This window comes from Saccostrea echinata, unplaced genomic scaffold (genome assembly GCF_033153115.1).
Source record: "Saccostrea echinata isolate AGI-Se365-2 ecotype Australia unplaced genomic scaffold, CSIRO_AGI_Sech_v1 ptg000025l, whole genome shotgun sequence".
NCBI classification, from domain to species: domain Eukaryota; kingdom Metazoa; phylum Mollusca; class Bivalvia; order Ostreida; family Ostreidae; genus Saccostrea; species Saccostrea echinata.
In genome coordinates, this window is record NW_026889774.1 from 28732630 (window position 1) to 28748364 (window position 15735).

At 33.5% G+C, this 15735-nt stretch overlaps 1 protein-coding gene across 1 annotated transcript; it reads left to right on the top strand.

The window, feature by feature from the left end:
- Positions 1 to 4905: 4905 nt before the first annotated feature.
- On the top strand, positions 4906 to 15532 carry LOC133193042 (nuclear hormone receptor HR96-like). Its single transcript, XM_061329041.1, has 4 exons — positions 4906 to 4920; positions 10928 to 11230; positions 13230 to 13347; positions 14351 to 15532. The coding sequence occupies exons 1-4, from the start codon at positions 4906 to 4908 to the stop codon at positions 15310 to 15312; spliced, it is 1398 nt and encodes a 465-aa protein (XP_061185025.1). The 3' UTR covers positions 15313 to 15532.
- The last annotated feature ends 203 nt before the right edge of the window (positions 15533 to 15735 follow it).

Below are 15735 nucleotides of genomic sequence, written 5' to 3' on the forward strand. Positions count from 1 at the left end.
AGGCACGCATCAGAAGTAATTGTTACTGGATTCTAGAGCAAAAGGATTTCTTTCCTTAGTTATAAAATTAAACCACTGTTTCATAACATTTTTAAAAGCGACTTCGCAGAAATTCAAGAACAGATGGTGAGCAACTTAAATGCTCGAACACACCTCCTTTGGACCATCATTTTCTGTTGATGGTGTCGATACATTAGAACCATGTATTTCAAAACTCACAGGCATTAATTTTGTGCCTTTTCCACGCAAAGAAGGATAACTCTCATCCCGAGAGTAGTTACATACAAAAATCTTAACATTATAAAATATCAATTTACGTGTAATCAACCATTCGAAGACGTACATGTCAGGCTCGTAGAATGCCGGAGAGGGGGGGGGGGGTAGGTGGGTTAGAGGGCCCTCCCCCACTTTTTTCTGAGTATATTATTTTTCATTTAGATGCTGGTTGCCCCCCCCCCCCCCTCCCATTTTTTGTTGCTGTAAGGTCGAGCTCGAGGACTTGCAAATTCTAGGATTTTGGGCAGTTAAGGAGGTTTTTTGGTTTTATTGCTTATCAGATTATTTTGGGAATTTGCCCCACCTCCTTTTGGACATTTTTTTTTTTTGCTTGTCAGATTTTTTGGGGAGGTCCCCCCTCCACTTTTGAAACTGTTGCTACTGGCCTGTATGTACATGTACAATCCTTTAACATTAGAATATATTAGTATTTAAGAAATCCCATACATGTATATGACATTTCCGGCAAGCCTCCTGGTTTCTTTCGCGAACTCATTACTGTGAATAAAAGAAGAGGGCAGCATAAGTAAAGTTTTGAAAAAAATTTCATTTTCAAAAAGTTAGACAGACGGAGGACGGACACGTTACTAATGCATTTATTTATGAACTCTTCTGGTCTCTAGCCGCCTCTAGGGCTTGGGTAAAAAAAGACAGACAAATGCAGTTATGCATCGATATTGCATCTTCCTTCAAATACTGTAGACATGGGATATGTTTTAAGCATTTAATTCAATCAATTTGAAATCTCACATCCGTGTACACAATGCGAGGTTCTGTGCACTCAGGTGCATTATAGAGCATACTTTTATTGCTTTTAAATCTGTGAAGACACGCTCTGTTTAATTACTATTGAACAGGGGGAATATTTGACGTTCGACATTTTCGCCATTCTTCGGAGGTGTTCTTTCATCTCATTTAGAATTTTAAATCCAAGGTCATGGATATGAATTGGTGATTTATTTCGTACAAGTAATTATCTTGCTATCAAAATTCGCAATCTAGTTACACACTGTGCTATTTCCTTTTTTGCTTGCATTATGATAGATTTGGTCATTTGACCAAATTAGTGGTGATGTCTGTCATTAATACAAGCAATGTTTTCCTCCCCCCCCCCCCTCAAGAAAAAGATGAACACTCCCTTTTTCTACTAAAATAAAAATTCAACTTCCAGCTTAATAAAGAACATGCTTTGTAAAAGCACTACAAAGTGTAAAGAATTTTTATTTTCCTATACAACGATCTACATTTGTACATGAAGAAAGGTGAAAACGAACAGTGATCCATCTCATAAATCCGTTACACAATACCAGGCCCGTAGCAACGGTTTCAAAAGTAGGGGGGGGGCAACTTCCCAAAAATAATCTGACAAGCAAAAAAAAAAAAAAAAAAAAAAAAAAAAAAAAAAAAAACACACACACACACACACACAAACACACAAATTAATTGTCCAAATCCCAGAATTTTCCAGTGCTCGACCTTACAGCAACAAACAATGGGGAGAGGGGGAGGGGCAACCAGGATCTAAATACAAACTGTGAACTAGGCAAAACACACGGACCCCTTGGAATATCAGAATTGGGATCAGGTACCTATGTTGGAGGAGTATGCATCCCCTGTCAACCGGTCACCCCCGCCATGAATCCTCTGTATTATGTATTTTACATGCATTTTGATAAAGTTAAAATTCAACATATTGAATTAATGAGTTAATGTTTAATGAGTTAAGCGTGGCAATATTAGCTGCAGAACTGTAGCTCTCTGGACAGAAATTTCAAACTTACATAACAGAGTCTGTCTATCCGAATTTTCTTTCCCAGAGAGCTACAGTTCTGCAGCTAACGTAAGATATGAATTACATCACGAGGTATTAGCATTTCAATTAAATTAAATGTTACTGTAAAAATCATTGACATCAGATACATGTTGTGTGCACTTTCTGTAGAAAACCCCGTCACTTATTTGCCCTAGGCAAATCTTCACCCCTCTGATGGAACAATGAAATTCGTTGTGTCAGAAACATTTCAAAACTCCTGCACTTAAAATCTCTTTCCTTTTCATGATCTCGACACACTTCATAAGGCATGTTGTAATAGGAGAAAGACTGACTAAATAATGCGTTGGCGGGGAAATGTCTCTTTTTACACTGAAATTCGTCATCACGGTTCACGTGCACTGAATGATCCGGATACAAAATTGCATGCACAGACACTTTCTACTAAATTATGAGATTTAGCAAATGTTTGTATTTTACATGTATATACGCAGTTTCCCATCTTCTGTTTACAAGTATCTATGGGTGTACATCTGTATAGGATTAATTCATTTGCTGCTGACTGGATTATAAAAAGTGGGTAAAAATTTTTCCCCATTTTTTTTTTTTATAATATTCAATAGATCATTTCCTTGTCTATTTTTATGTTTTAGATTTTCTGAAGTAACTGTATAACATATACATGATAACGACAAGTACATGTACATACAGTGTATGCATATTTATGTATAATTCTCCGCATTACGTTAAAATGAGTAATTAAAAATGTGTGTTACTGATTTCTACTTACATGTAATTACAGGTAAGGATTTCAAGGAACATATTTAATGCATCTTTTTTCGACTTGAAAATATATACATAGACATGGGAGGATTTATCCTTACTGCAACAAAACGTGCCTGGGGTCCACCATTTTAGTGAGCATTTTCATACTACTTGGATGTTTCGGGGGAAAAAAAGTGCCCCCCCCCCGATACTATATCAGCTTAAATTCAATGAGATTTTTCTTGTGGGTTTAGGAAGAGAACATGTTTGGTTGTTGTCATTTCTCTTCAGTTACGTAATTAGAGAATATTGCAGGCAAGCATATCGTAAAAATCCTCTGTTATAAACTCTTCATTGCCCAGCATCTACACTTGTGAGTGATTCCATATACCGTAATGTCAAGGGGGATACATGTACTATAATTCTGAAAAGATGTACTTAACGACACACTGTTTACAAAGCATTGTACATTAATAATTAAATCATATACTTTGTTAATTCACTGAAATGTAAATCATTATATAATTATTACTGGAAAAATTCACCCCATCATGCTACGAAGTGTGATTCTGCAAATCATGTACATTTAACATGTTTAAACAATTAAAGAGGAACACTTTTCACACGCAGAATTTGGAAATCTTTGCCTTTAGTAAGATAATAAGGTAAGGTGCGATTCTGTCAGTTTTAATTTTCAGGTATTTGTTTGTTGAGCGGATTGTGTGGGGGATATCATGCTTCCTGAGAATCTTAAAAAGGTGGGACAGCTAGGGAAATAGGGAAAGGGGGAGGGGCAAGGTGGATCCGACAAGTTTTTTCGTTAAAACTTTGACGATATACATTAAATTTCATACTGGATATATTAACTTTATTTTACAGAGGTGCACAATTTCTTTTCGATTTGTCGTCCATTGTGGATGATTTTTTTCCCCCCGTTTTTTTTTTTTAATTATATTATGTATTTTTTATTTGTCACTTGTCCAGGCACCTGGCAGAGTTGCAAAGTGAATAAGGGAAGGAATTTTTAAAAGTAAAGTTACATCTTGCTCACATGTATAAAATCAATTAGAAATTTTCTTCTTCAGTTTGAATTTATCAAAGGAGAATTTTCGGCAGGGCCTACCTTGATTTTTTTTTGGTTTCCATGGCCCACGGGCTGTACGTAAATTGTATACCATCAGTGTCGAACTTTATGTCCCCATCGTCATTTTTAAAGTGTCATTTTCAATAATTATTATTTATCACATGATATCATCTCAATATTTCTGCTTAAGAATAATATAACAATTTTGCATTAACCTTTGAAATATTTTTCTCTGTTTAATGCGTCAAATGAGCAAATTTTGGAAGTTTCAATTTATAAAAATAACATATCATAAAGCATGCATACATAAACTCAATCTATGGCAGCTAAGATCCTAGTTCAATTTAAGCTGGAACAACATCCAACAATAAAGAATACATGTAACATTCTATTTTAAATTGCATTTATTTTGGTTGAACAAGTATATGTTTCATTTTGATTGATCTGTATCACATTCATATACATTCAGTTTATTCTAGATATCGTGTCTTTCTCATGGTTTGTACAGGACACTTACTTCTGTAACCCTCCAAAGTTTTATTGCAGGATAATATACATGTATACACATCGAACGTTTGCTGAAAATGATCTTTGAACAGTAGGGTGTGGGAGGGGGAATTAAGAACCCCTTTAAAAACTGACAGAAAAAAAAAAAGATTTGTTAAAAATGGTTTTTAAAAACCATAAGTACTGGATGTAGATCAGCTTTAACTCTTCCACAGCATATTAAACCTCATGTCTATAGAAAGAAATATTTTAAAAATCTTAACCCCCCCCCCTTCGTCCTAACCGCACTCACAATCACTCACACCTTCACATAACGTTGCACACGAGCGTAATAAACACACACTCGATATTTTTAATCAGTCCCTGGGTATTCTGATTTTTTTCAATCTAATTTTATTATTTCTAAAAATATAATTTGATCCACCACATTTTGTCGTCACGATTTACAAATGTAGGTCAGTTTCCGGAATTATCAGGTCCGTCGGTGCATTTTTTAGAAAACATGGCTTCCGAGTTGGTAAGGGTGATCTTATAAACAAGTTTGTTATATATTCCCGCTGTGTTTCCACGTTCTAAGCTAATATTTTATAGCCAGAATGTTTCCTTTTACAAGTGCCATTTTGACATTGTTAGTACTTAGAGACAATATACAATTTTCTCGTGTTATTTATGTCACTGATAAAGTAGGCAGCGTAGAACTGCTTGCATTTGATTTGTTCGTTAGTACTTGGTTGGTATTCTTTAAAAATCTAAATAGTTGGTGTTTTGATCAGAAATCAAATCCTTATTATTATAATGAAATTTTTACGACATGTTATAATAATGTCATCGTACTTTAAAATCTTAGGGGTGTACGTGACTTGGACAAGCAACTACTCTTGCAAAAAGGTGGATAGCTTCTTTACCATGTATACATGTACATAGGATACTATCGTACACAATATTGTTCTCTCTATAAGTGTTTAACCTATACATAATGAGAATTGAATAATTAAATGAAATTAACTTTGAATAAACAAAATATAAGCTTAAATTGTCCTACGCAATCCTAGTTTTTGGGTTATTATTGTTTTGTACAATTGATGTCATTTTGTGCAAAATAAAAAAAAAGAAAGATCTGTTCTGTTTAATGATCAAGTTCATAACTAGTGCAGGGCATTAACATGTTAGTTTGTGGGAAATAATAATTATGTTCTCAATATACATGATATAGCTGGTTTTGCATATATTAATTAATATAAAAAATTTTAACTATAATACCTTTGGGATTGCTCTCTGATTATCAAGTAAATTCTGTATGACTGAATTATGCATGTAGACCTGCTAAACAGAAAATCTTAAAATTCTATTTATGAAGCTCTTCTATTTTGTCTGATTTGATCACAAACATCCAACCTTATATCTGTAGGATTTGATCATTTAGGAGTCTCCAACAGCAAGCCATGAATATGCATTAATGTAAAGTAGTGTCAGGGATTATTGTCCATTACATAAATCATTATTTGTAAATCACTAGCAAAGGCATCAGCAGCCAGCATCAACCAGCATCAACCAGCACACAATTATTATTGCTATTCAATACTCAGCATACCAAGCATTATAATAACAGCAAGTATAACTAACATATGATTACGTAGAATCCAAGCAACCAGAAATGTATTGTGGAATCAATAGTTTTCGAGGGGGTTTAATTTTTGTTGCTTTCTTGGTACATGTATGAAGTGACCCATTAATTCATGTCCTCCATGAAATGTAAAATTTCACAACTCAACAATCCTTTAACCATGTAATAAAATCCCCACAAACCAATATCTTTTAATTCCTCTAGATCTATCTATAAAAATTTGACCCCTGTAAAATATGTGATTTTACGGTACCCTAAAATCAGTCAATGCTCCTTTTGAGGTATTGGTTATTTCAGGTCAGATTTAGGATATTTATCCGAGTTCAAATCGATAATGTTTATACACATATATGTGATATCATCAGGCATTGTCTTATTCATGAGTGTTTATCCATTGCATAAAGATATTACCAGAAAGGAATGCTGTAATACTAGTTGTCAAGAATTCCTATTAATTGCAGTTGTTTCTATGGAAACTTGTTCTCTTTACTGTCATGTCCAGTCAGCAATTTACCTGTAATTTACCATACTTTTTTAACACCTTTTTTCAGAATCCACTGGTGAATTTCAGTGTCCATTTTCTGTGTACCTAGATTTATTTCTTTTTGTAAGATTAACCTAACATTTAGATGACTGTGGTGACTGACAGAGAGAATGCTTCTTGATAGATTTATGTAAAATTTGAGGTCTATACACATGCAGAGTAAATAATTACCTTATATACTCGCCTATAAGTCGTTTTTTTGGGAGTTAAATTTTGGTCCAAAACTCTAGGTCCGACTTATAGGCGAGTCATAAAAAAATTAGTATTATCTGGACGTCGAAATGTAGTATGGATATATCATATCATTTATGCATTCTAAGATTAAAGTACAAGTATTTACATATTTTAATAACTTCATTTTTATTTAAAGTGTGCATAATGAATTTTTCTTAATGATTTAAAATTAAATATCGGTGTCATTTCTAAGAATATTAACCGAAACCAGATTAAAACATCAGAGCATTGGTTTGAAATTGTCAACTGATTCTAACAGAAATTTGTACCAACTTGTAAGTGGGTCAATGGCAAATCCCTCTAAAATAACCTCAAAAAATACAACCGACTTATAGGCGGACAGACTTATAGGTGAGTATATACGGTATTAAAAGACAGAATTAGTTCTTCCCTTATAAATGTAAAGTTTTAAGGACAGATGATACAAACTTTTTTCATAATTCATAATTCATGAAAATAACAACTAAATCTGCAGTGTTTATATAAGTAAAATGAATAAGTTTGGCTGCATAAAGTTTAACTTTTCATTCGAAGTTTCTCAAAAATTTCATATAAACTACAGTGATAAAAAAATTGTTTAGATTTGTAAGAGTGCTGGCAAAAAGAAAGAAATTTGAACATCAAACAGAGTCGACAATATCATGATATTTAATTTCTAGAGATTTGATATATGCATCATTTACAACCAGAATAAGTCCAAAAATATATACCAATCCATACATTCATTTTCTTTTTTGTTTGTATTTTCTGTCCTTAAAGATAATCATATGTTATTACTACTTCTCTAAGTGTAATCTCTGCCATTTGCAGAAATTGTTGCATAAAAGAGTTGTGAAATAATTGTGGCTGTTTCCAAGAGTTCTTCATTCATCAGAATTACAGGAATAATTCTCTATTCTGTTCTAATAGCATTCTTTAAAAGAGGATTTATATTCCAAAGTCGTACATGGAAAAGTCTTACATGGATGATTTTATCTTTCTATTCTTACAATTGGAGAGCAGTCTTACATGCAGGAATGATTTATCTATTCTTACAATACATAGAGTAGTTTAAGAAAAATGATTTATCTATTCTTACAATACACAGAGTAGTCTTAAAGGAATGATTTATTTATTCTGCCAATACATAGAGTAATCTTACGGGAAATGATTTATCTATTCTTCCAATACATAGAGTAGTCTTACGGGAAATGATTTATCTATTCTTACAGCTCATAGAGTAGTCTTATGGGAAATGATTTATCTTTTCTTACAATACAATACATAGAGTAGTCTTATGGGAAATGATTTATCTATTCTTACAGTTCATAGAGTAGTCTTACGGGAAATGATTTACCTATTCTTACAATTCATAGAGTAGTCTTATGGGAAATTATTTTATCTATTCTTACAATTCATAGTCTTATGGGAAATGATTTATCTATTCTTACAGTTCATAGAGTAGTCTTACGGGAAATGATTTATCTATTCTTACAATTCATAGAGTAGTCTTATGGGAAATGATAAATTTATCTATTCTTCCAATACATAGAGTAGTCTTATGGGAAATGATTTATCTATTCTTACAATACATGGAGTAGTCTTATGAAAAATGATTTATCTATTCTTTCAATACATAGAGTAGTCTTATGGGAAATGATTTATCTATTCTTACAATGCATGGACCAGTTAAATACAGAAAATGATTCATCTATTCTTACAATACGTGGACCAGTTTTACAGGAATGATTAATCTATTTTTAAATTAGGGATAGAACACAGCTAGGGTAATCTTGATGAAAATAAGTACATGTACTACATTTTGTTAATGAGCATCAAGACTTTGAAGCATTTTTTTATGGGGAAAAAAGAAAAACAAACAAGCCAAAAAAAAAAAAAAAAAACACCATTTACTTAACTTGCATTAATGGCACGTGCCCTTAAAAGCTTAGAACCAGACTTTGAATGACCAATATTTTTACCTGACTGACTTAAAAGACATGATATATTAGTAATGAAATCAGCTAATGCATCCTATTGATTGATTTTGGAGTGAATATTTGCTTCACCTGTAGATTACATTCATTTAGGTGAATGCTGTATTCATTTTGATCCTATTAGGGTATTCTTACCTATCGTATACTTGAACTAGATAAATCATCTTTACAATATGTCAAGGTTTTCTGATACTGATCCTCAGAATGATAGGAACAATATAACAAAGCCTTGACATTATGAATATTACTGATGTAGATAAATAAACTGAAGTGTATATCATTATAAAATATATACATGTAGTTATATAATGATGACAAGTGGTTGATCTTTGATCATTGAGTACCAGTAGAATAACTGTTTACCTTTATTTGGTTATTTATTTATTTGCTTTGATTTGTAGTTTTCTCCTCATTACAGTAATCTGATAAACACAGAAGATTTTGTCCATAATCTTGAGTTGCTGAGACTTTCTGCCTAATTTGAGTTGGTTCAGTTTTTTGTATGCTGATTTTGTCAAAATTCTTAATATGTAACAATATAAATGTATAGGTCCATTCATGATTATGACAAAATTCAGCAGACTTTTGCAGAAGAGTGCAGGAGTGATTTTTTGTGAGCAGTAAATGTTTATGAGGTGTTGTGCATGTGAGCACTTTACTGTGATTAGTAATGTTAGAAGTATAGTGCAGAAGTGTAATCTTGTAGGAATAGTGCAGACAGAGAGTGCAGTTTGTAGCTCACCTTGATAAAGTTGAGATGAGTGTATGCTATATATACATCTTCTGTCTATCCTGGTTCAGTCTGAGGAGCTTTCATAAGTAAGTATAAGCCACTTGTGACCAAACTTGGATGATACATCTAAGGATGCACACTACAAGACTTTCTTAAGATGCAGCCAGATGACCTAAATATCTGGATATTTGACCAGTTTAACACCATGGTTCAGTTTTGGGAACAAATCATCTCTAAGTACTAACTACAAACCCTATGTTAATTGCAAAATTGCATGGATAATGCATTTGGGGATGCACACTACCAGTTCCAAACATGATTTAGACGCTAGAACTGACCTACATTTTCTGGGTGATAAATAGGTAAATTTTTTGGAGCAAGTCCATTCACAATGAGTAAATATGAGTTCTACTTGGACCAAACTTGCATGGATGATGCATTGAGGGATGCACACTAGCAGAACATTAATTTGATCTGAGACTTTGCTTTCTAGATAATATTCCTCTTGGTAAGCCTCTTAATCTGTGATTACCTATATTTATCCAGGTAATTCAAGCTTTTTACTTTTAATTCATATGTTCATTGATGTGTTCATTTCACTTCCTCAATCGAGGTACAAGAAACATGTATTCATTTATGGATTTAACAACTTTTTAAAAAGAAGTTCACAAGGAACATGAAGTTGGCTTTGACATATTTTGTGGGAATGCCATACTCTTTATACAGTACACCTCTGTTACACATCTCACTTCTTATCCATCTTCAACTTTCAAAAAATGAATATTTTTAAAAAAAATTTGTACAATGATATCTATAAAATATTTTTATATAACCTGTCTTTCACAGAGAGGAGGTTGAGAATTTCCAAATATGGGTTCAGTTATTTACTTCTATTAACCATAAATAACCATAAACATCCAGTCTTTTTCTGGAAAATCTTTGTAAAATGTAAACATATTTTTTTTAGTTGCACATTAAGGCATCATGCATTTATGTAGTGATCAGCTTTCCTCTGGCCAGAGTAAGTAATGAGGTTTTTTTGTTTAATTAACGCATCATTGCTGCTGTGCATTTTCATCACAACTACAATAATGTATATAATTGGAAAAAAATTACACGTCTCCACGGTAACTGACGCAGGTATCGTACACAAATGAAATAATAAAATACAAAACACAGTCATGTAACAAGGTAATGCTTAAGTATTTAAGTTATGCTTCAGTGTCTAGAATTGATTGACAAAATCATCACCTGTTAGGTACATTTTCAGTCATATCCATTTCATCATGTTGAAAAGAAAGAAGTGATAATGAATTTTTCTCACATTCTCAAATTGAGGACAGGATCTCTATGATATGGTTGATATACATCAGAGTTTTTCTCACACGTTTTGTTTTTACTTTTTTTGTACAGACATCAACCACTGACACAGCACAAGACATCAACATGTGTAGTACCATTGATGGCAGCTTTTTGCAAGGTACAGGTTCTGACTCGATGGATTTTAGTCAAAGACGAGGGGTGAGCTCCTTTTCCGGTCCACATGAGGACTCGAGTTCCAGCAGTAATGATGCAGGAGCATCTAAGAAATTCAAACGCAGTAAGGAAGATAAGATGTGCCTGGTGTGTGGGGATAAGGCTCTGGGGTACAACTTCAATGCCATTACCTGTGAATCTTGTAAAGCTTTCTTCAGAAGAAATGCCTTAAAATCAGATGTAAGTTTTTTTGTTGTTGTATTTTCTTCAATATTAGACATGTTAGATATGTCTGTATGTAGATAAACAAAAATGGGTCAAGTGAAGTGATAATTGTATAAGCATTATGTAAGAATATTATTGGTAAATCTTATTGGCCAGGTATACTTCAGTTCTTCAAATCTTATGAATGTAGACATATTTTTTAAAAATCTGAACAATCCGATCAGCTAGCTTCTTCTAGTTGAATTACTTGGTAATTTTGATTACAGCATAAGGACTGATTAGGTCAAACTAGGTCACTTGTGTGAAAAAATATGCATAGATCACTTACCTGATCTGGAAAAGATAGATTAGTCACTTGAAGCATCTGATGAAACAAGCGCGGATTCATGAGGGGGCACGCCCCACGCACCACCCACTGAAACAGAAAAAACATATCACTGTCATACGTAGATGCAAGAAAGGTAAAATTACAGTCGTGTCAAAATAAGGTCGACTACTTGCAGTTAATTTCTCTGAAGTTCATGCTGCTTTGCTCCAGGGCCCCAACTGGACATTGCCCTTGACCTGCTTGGGACCTCAATCAAAGTATCCAGACCCCTTGTCATCTAATATAATGCCCCCCTCTAACACAAAATCCTGGATCTAAGCCTGAGCAATATAGTAAATTGCATCACTAGATGCAACATCTTGGCAAGTTTAAAGTCCAGATATGAGGGTTGTCCGTAAAGTTCATGGACAACATTGATAATTACTGACAAACATTGATAAAATATATGAAACTATTATTTTCATTAAATTAATGTTTCAGTGTATTAATATGCAAGTTTTAATCACAAAGCACAAAAAGTTATATTTTATCAGATACAAAAAAGATACACATTCATACCCGGAGCACTAAAACGAAAATCCTTGACGTTTCTGGACGTTTTCTCAACGCAGTCACCGTTTCACTCAACACATTTCTTATGTCGCTTCAACCAGTCATCAAAAATGTGCACAAACTGTTCTGGTTTCATACTAGAAATAATATTTAACACTTCCTGTCTCAGATCCTGCAAATCATAAAACCTCTCTCCACGTAAAACGACTTTATGTACGGAAATACGGCAAAGTCACGTTACGAACTTCATTTTTTACAGCACTACAACCTCTGAAAGATTGTCTTCCTTCACGCATGTCATCCAGTAAACCGTCTCTTCCGTCCGAAAATCTTCTGTGCCACTTCAACACTAAAGACTAAAGACTAGATTACTTTACTATGATTTCCCGACTGTTTAGTTTAAGGAATTTATGGGTCTCTGTTGGTGTTTTTCCGATGTCTACACAAAATTTTATCACTACTCTCTGCTCCACCTTTTTCCGAAAATGTCCCTTTTTTGAACAGTGATGATCCCATCTTAATAGATTCTAACCTCGATTTCTCTGCCATTCCGAAACTTTGAACGTTCAAATTTTACAGGTTTGACGTTATAACTTTTATCAACCTTATAATGTAAAAGCCATTCAAATTTCCGCAGAATTTTTTAAAATACAAATGAAATGTATAGAGTGATTAATAACTTTTTAATTAAAACTTTGTTGTGCTCCGGGTCACCATCCCAAGTTTAATAATGAAGTCATAATTGTAATTACACACTTAAAATTGAATAAAATTTTTCATTTTGTAATTCATATATTGTAAAGGATTATAAATATGCTAATAATAAATATCTATGACGCAACTTTTATTTAAATTTTAGATTGTCCACGAACTTTACGGACAACCCTCGTAGGCCACTTGAGGAAACATGCTTGAAAATCTTTTACCTGGCAAATTTGCTAGAAAATAAAACTGATAGCATTGGACCAGATAACTTAAACTCAGCCTTTCATCTAAAATACTAATACTTATTATTGTGATTACTGGAGTTTTTAAGAAAACATCTTCAAGTATGAAACTAATACAATGATTTGAACAGGCTAAATTCAGTGACTGATTTTAAATCAAACTTACAAGTTAATCCTTTTATTTCAGCAGCCAAAATGTCTTTTTCAAAATGACTGCCTGATTGATGTGCGCACTCGCCGGTTCTGCCCCCACTGTCGGCTGAGGAGATGTTTTGAAGTGGGGATGAAGAAGGAGATGATTCTGGGTATGGTTACTACTTGGAGCTTAGAAAAAAATTAATATTTTATTTGTTTACATAGTATAGTAGCTAACAGATTGTCAACTAGAAAATGTTTTTGAGATGAAAAAGTATCCAAATTTTTCAATTTTTCCAGATTTATAAAGAGAGTAGGGTTTGTTCAGGGTGGGAATCAGGCTGTATAATAAAATGGGGATCATGATAAAACTTCTATTTTAGAGAGAGCAGGAGTAAGGGAGGGGAGAGGTGTGTGATTATAAGTCTTTCCAAATTCATTGTATTCCTCATCTATGTATTGTCATTTATTAACAAAAGAAAGGCAGAGGATAGGGATCCCAAAGCGAGTCATGTCATGCGTCGCAGGTTTATTTCTGAGGTTGTTAATGAGCTGTAAAATATGGGATGATTTGAGTGTTAGCATGCAAGCTTTGATTATATTTGTGTTGTTGTGTATGTACCTTATTCACTAAGGTTGTATGAAATATTAGGTGATAATATGAAAAATACACTATTAACAAATGCAGGAAACAATTTAAAAAAAATCTGTATTATCCTTAAACAGTAAACTAATTTTTCCTGTTTCATGAACAGCTGCGGTTAATAATGTTTTTCACTTGCTGTTTTGGATTTTTTTCTTTTGTGTCAACATCAGAAGTTCCGTTATTTGTAAGACATCAAGGTTTACATACTTAAAACTGTCTAAAAAGAGCAAAAAACAGTGTCTAATAGCATAAATGATATAGTCAAGCACACATGTTCTAAAAATATATACTACTAAAATGATAACAATTAAATGGTTTTGTAGTTGGTATAACTTTCAGATAAATTCTTTCACTTGTAGTAAATTGTTAAGATTATTTTATATGGAGAATGTCAAGTAATATTAGCCAGGACTTAGAATTAAGAGAAGATTATGGGATTTTTCACATTATTTAATTTCGTATATGTAAATATTTATACAGACTTTCAAAATTGTTCAAACTCCTAACTGTTTTTTTGTTTTTTGTAGACGAGACGGAAAGAAAGGCCCGAATGCAGAAGGTAGCTATGAACAGACAAATGAAACAGAAACCTTCAACCGCAGTGGAGGTAATTATTAAAAATGAGCCAAGCAGTATTGAGAGTGAGGCCACAAGTTCCATGCCAGATACACAAAGTGTTGGAGATGAAAGGAATTCCACAGCATATCCAACCATTGCCTTTGGATGCTCTGTGCCGTTAACTTTACCAGTGTTGTCTTCAGACTCGGTGCCCAAGGATCCAAGAATGTATCGCATGTTAAGTCCGGAAGAGAAAATGCAGGTGGAGGAATTATCTGTGGCGTATTTAGAAACTTTAGGGGGCTATGCGAACGAAACTCATGTCAACAATGAAGAAAGTTACTCCAGCGCTGATGAATTGGTTAACAATTCCGAAATCGCTGTTCGCAGACTCATCAAATTTGTGAAAAAAATTGCTCAATTCAGAGGCATGAGTCAGGAGAATCAAGTCGCCTGCCTTAAATCCTGTGTCCTGAACGCCTTGCTGTTACGATCTGTTAATTTTTACGACGCAGAAAATGATGCCTGGAAAACTCCAACCGGGAGCATTCCCACTAGTGTGTTAAAGCATGCAACAGGGTTTAACGATCTCCATGATGCTCACACATCTTATTGCGCAGGGCTGAAAAAACTGACGAGGGACGATAGCAATATCATGGCTCTGATACAAACAATTACTGTCTTTAATCCTGACGGACAGAACTTAGAAAACAGGCAGATTATATCCGATATTCAGGAGCATTTTATTCTGCTTCTTCGACATTATCTAGAGTCGGATGTTTCTTTCATGCACTCTCAGGTGTTTTTTTCAAACATTTTACAGAAGATATCGGAACTGAAAGGCCTCGGGGAGGACCATGCCCGGATTCTGTTACAAATCAACTCCAACAAAATCGAGCCCCTTATGTTAGAGGTTTTGAACCTTCAATAAAACTCACAAAAATTAAGGATTTTTATTAATAATTAAGGGAAAAAAAGATGTTTATAAAAAGATTTAACAGAGCATTCCAAGATAGGTTTAAAAATGGCAGCTTTTGAGTTTTATTGAAAAGGATATTCATGTATCCAGATTTTCTCAATGATACTAATACATATATATTTATTACATTACATATACAACTCTTATTTCAGTGAGTAATGTTTCTACAAGGCCAAGCAAGAAATATGATATTTCATTTTTAAAAATTTAAAAGTAAAGTCATTTTCCAATTTTTTAATGATTACACCTTAATTAAGATCAAGATGATTGACCACTTTTTGTTCTAGTTTTTGTTTTTCATGCAAGATTTTGTTGGCTGTTGCCTGTATTGACCAAGAGAATATTTCATTTATGTGTAACTCACTAAGTACATCA

Coding starts and splice junctions, on each gene's coding strand:
- LOC133193042 (XM_061329041.1), top strand. Junction 11,231..13,229: donor GAAATGCCTTAAAATCAGAT/GTAAGTTTTTTT, acceptor CTTTTATTTCAG/CAGCCAAAATGTCTTTTTCA. Junction 13,348..14,350: donor GAAGAAGGAGATGATTCTGG/GTATGGTTACTA, acceptor TGTTTTTTGTAG/ACGAGACGGAAAGAAAGGCC.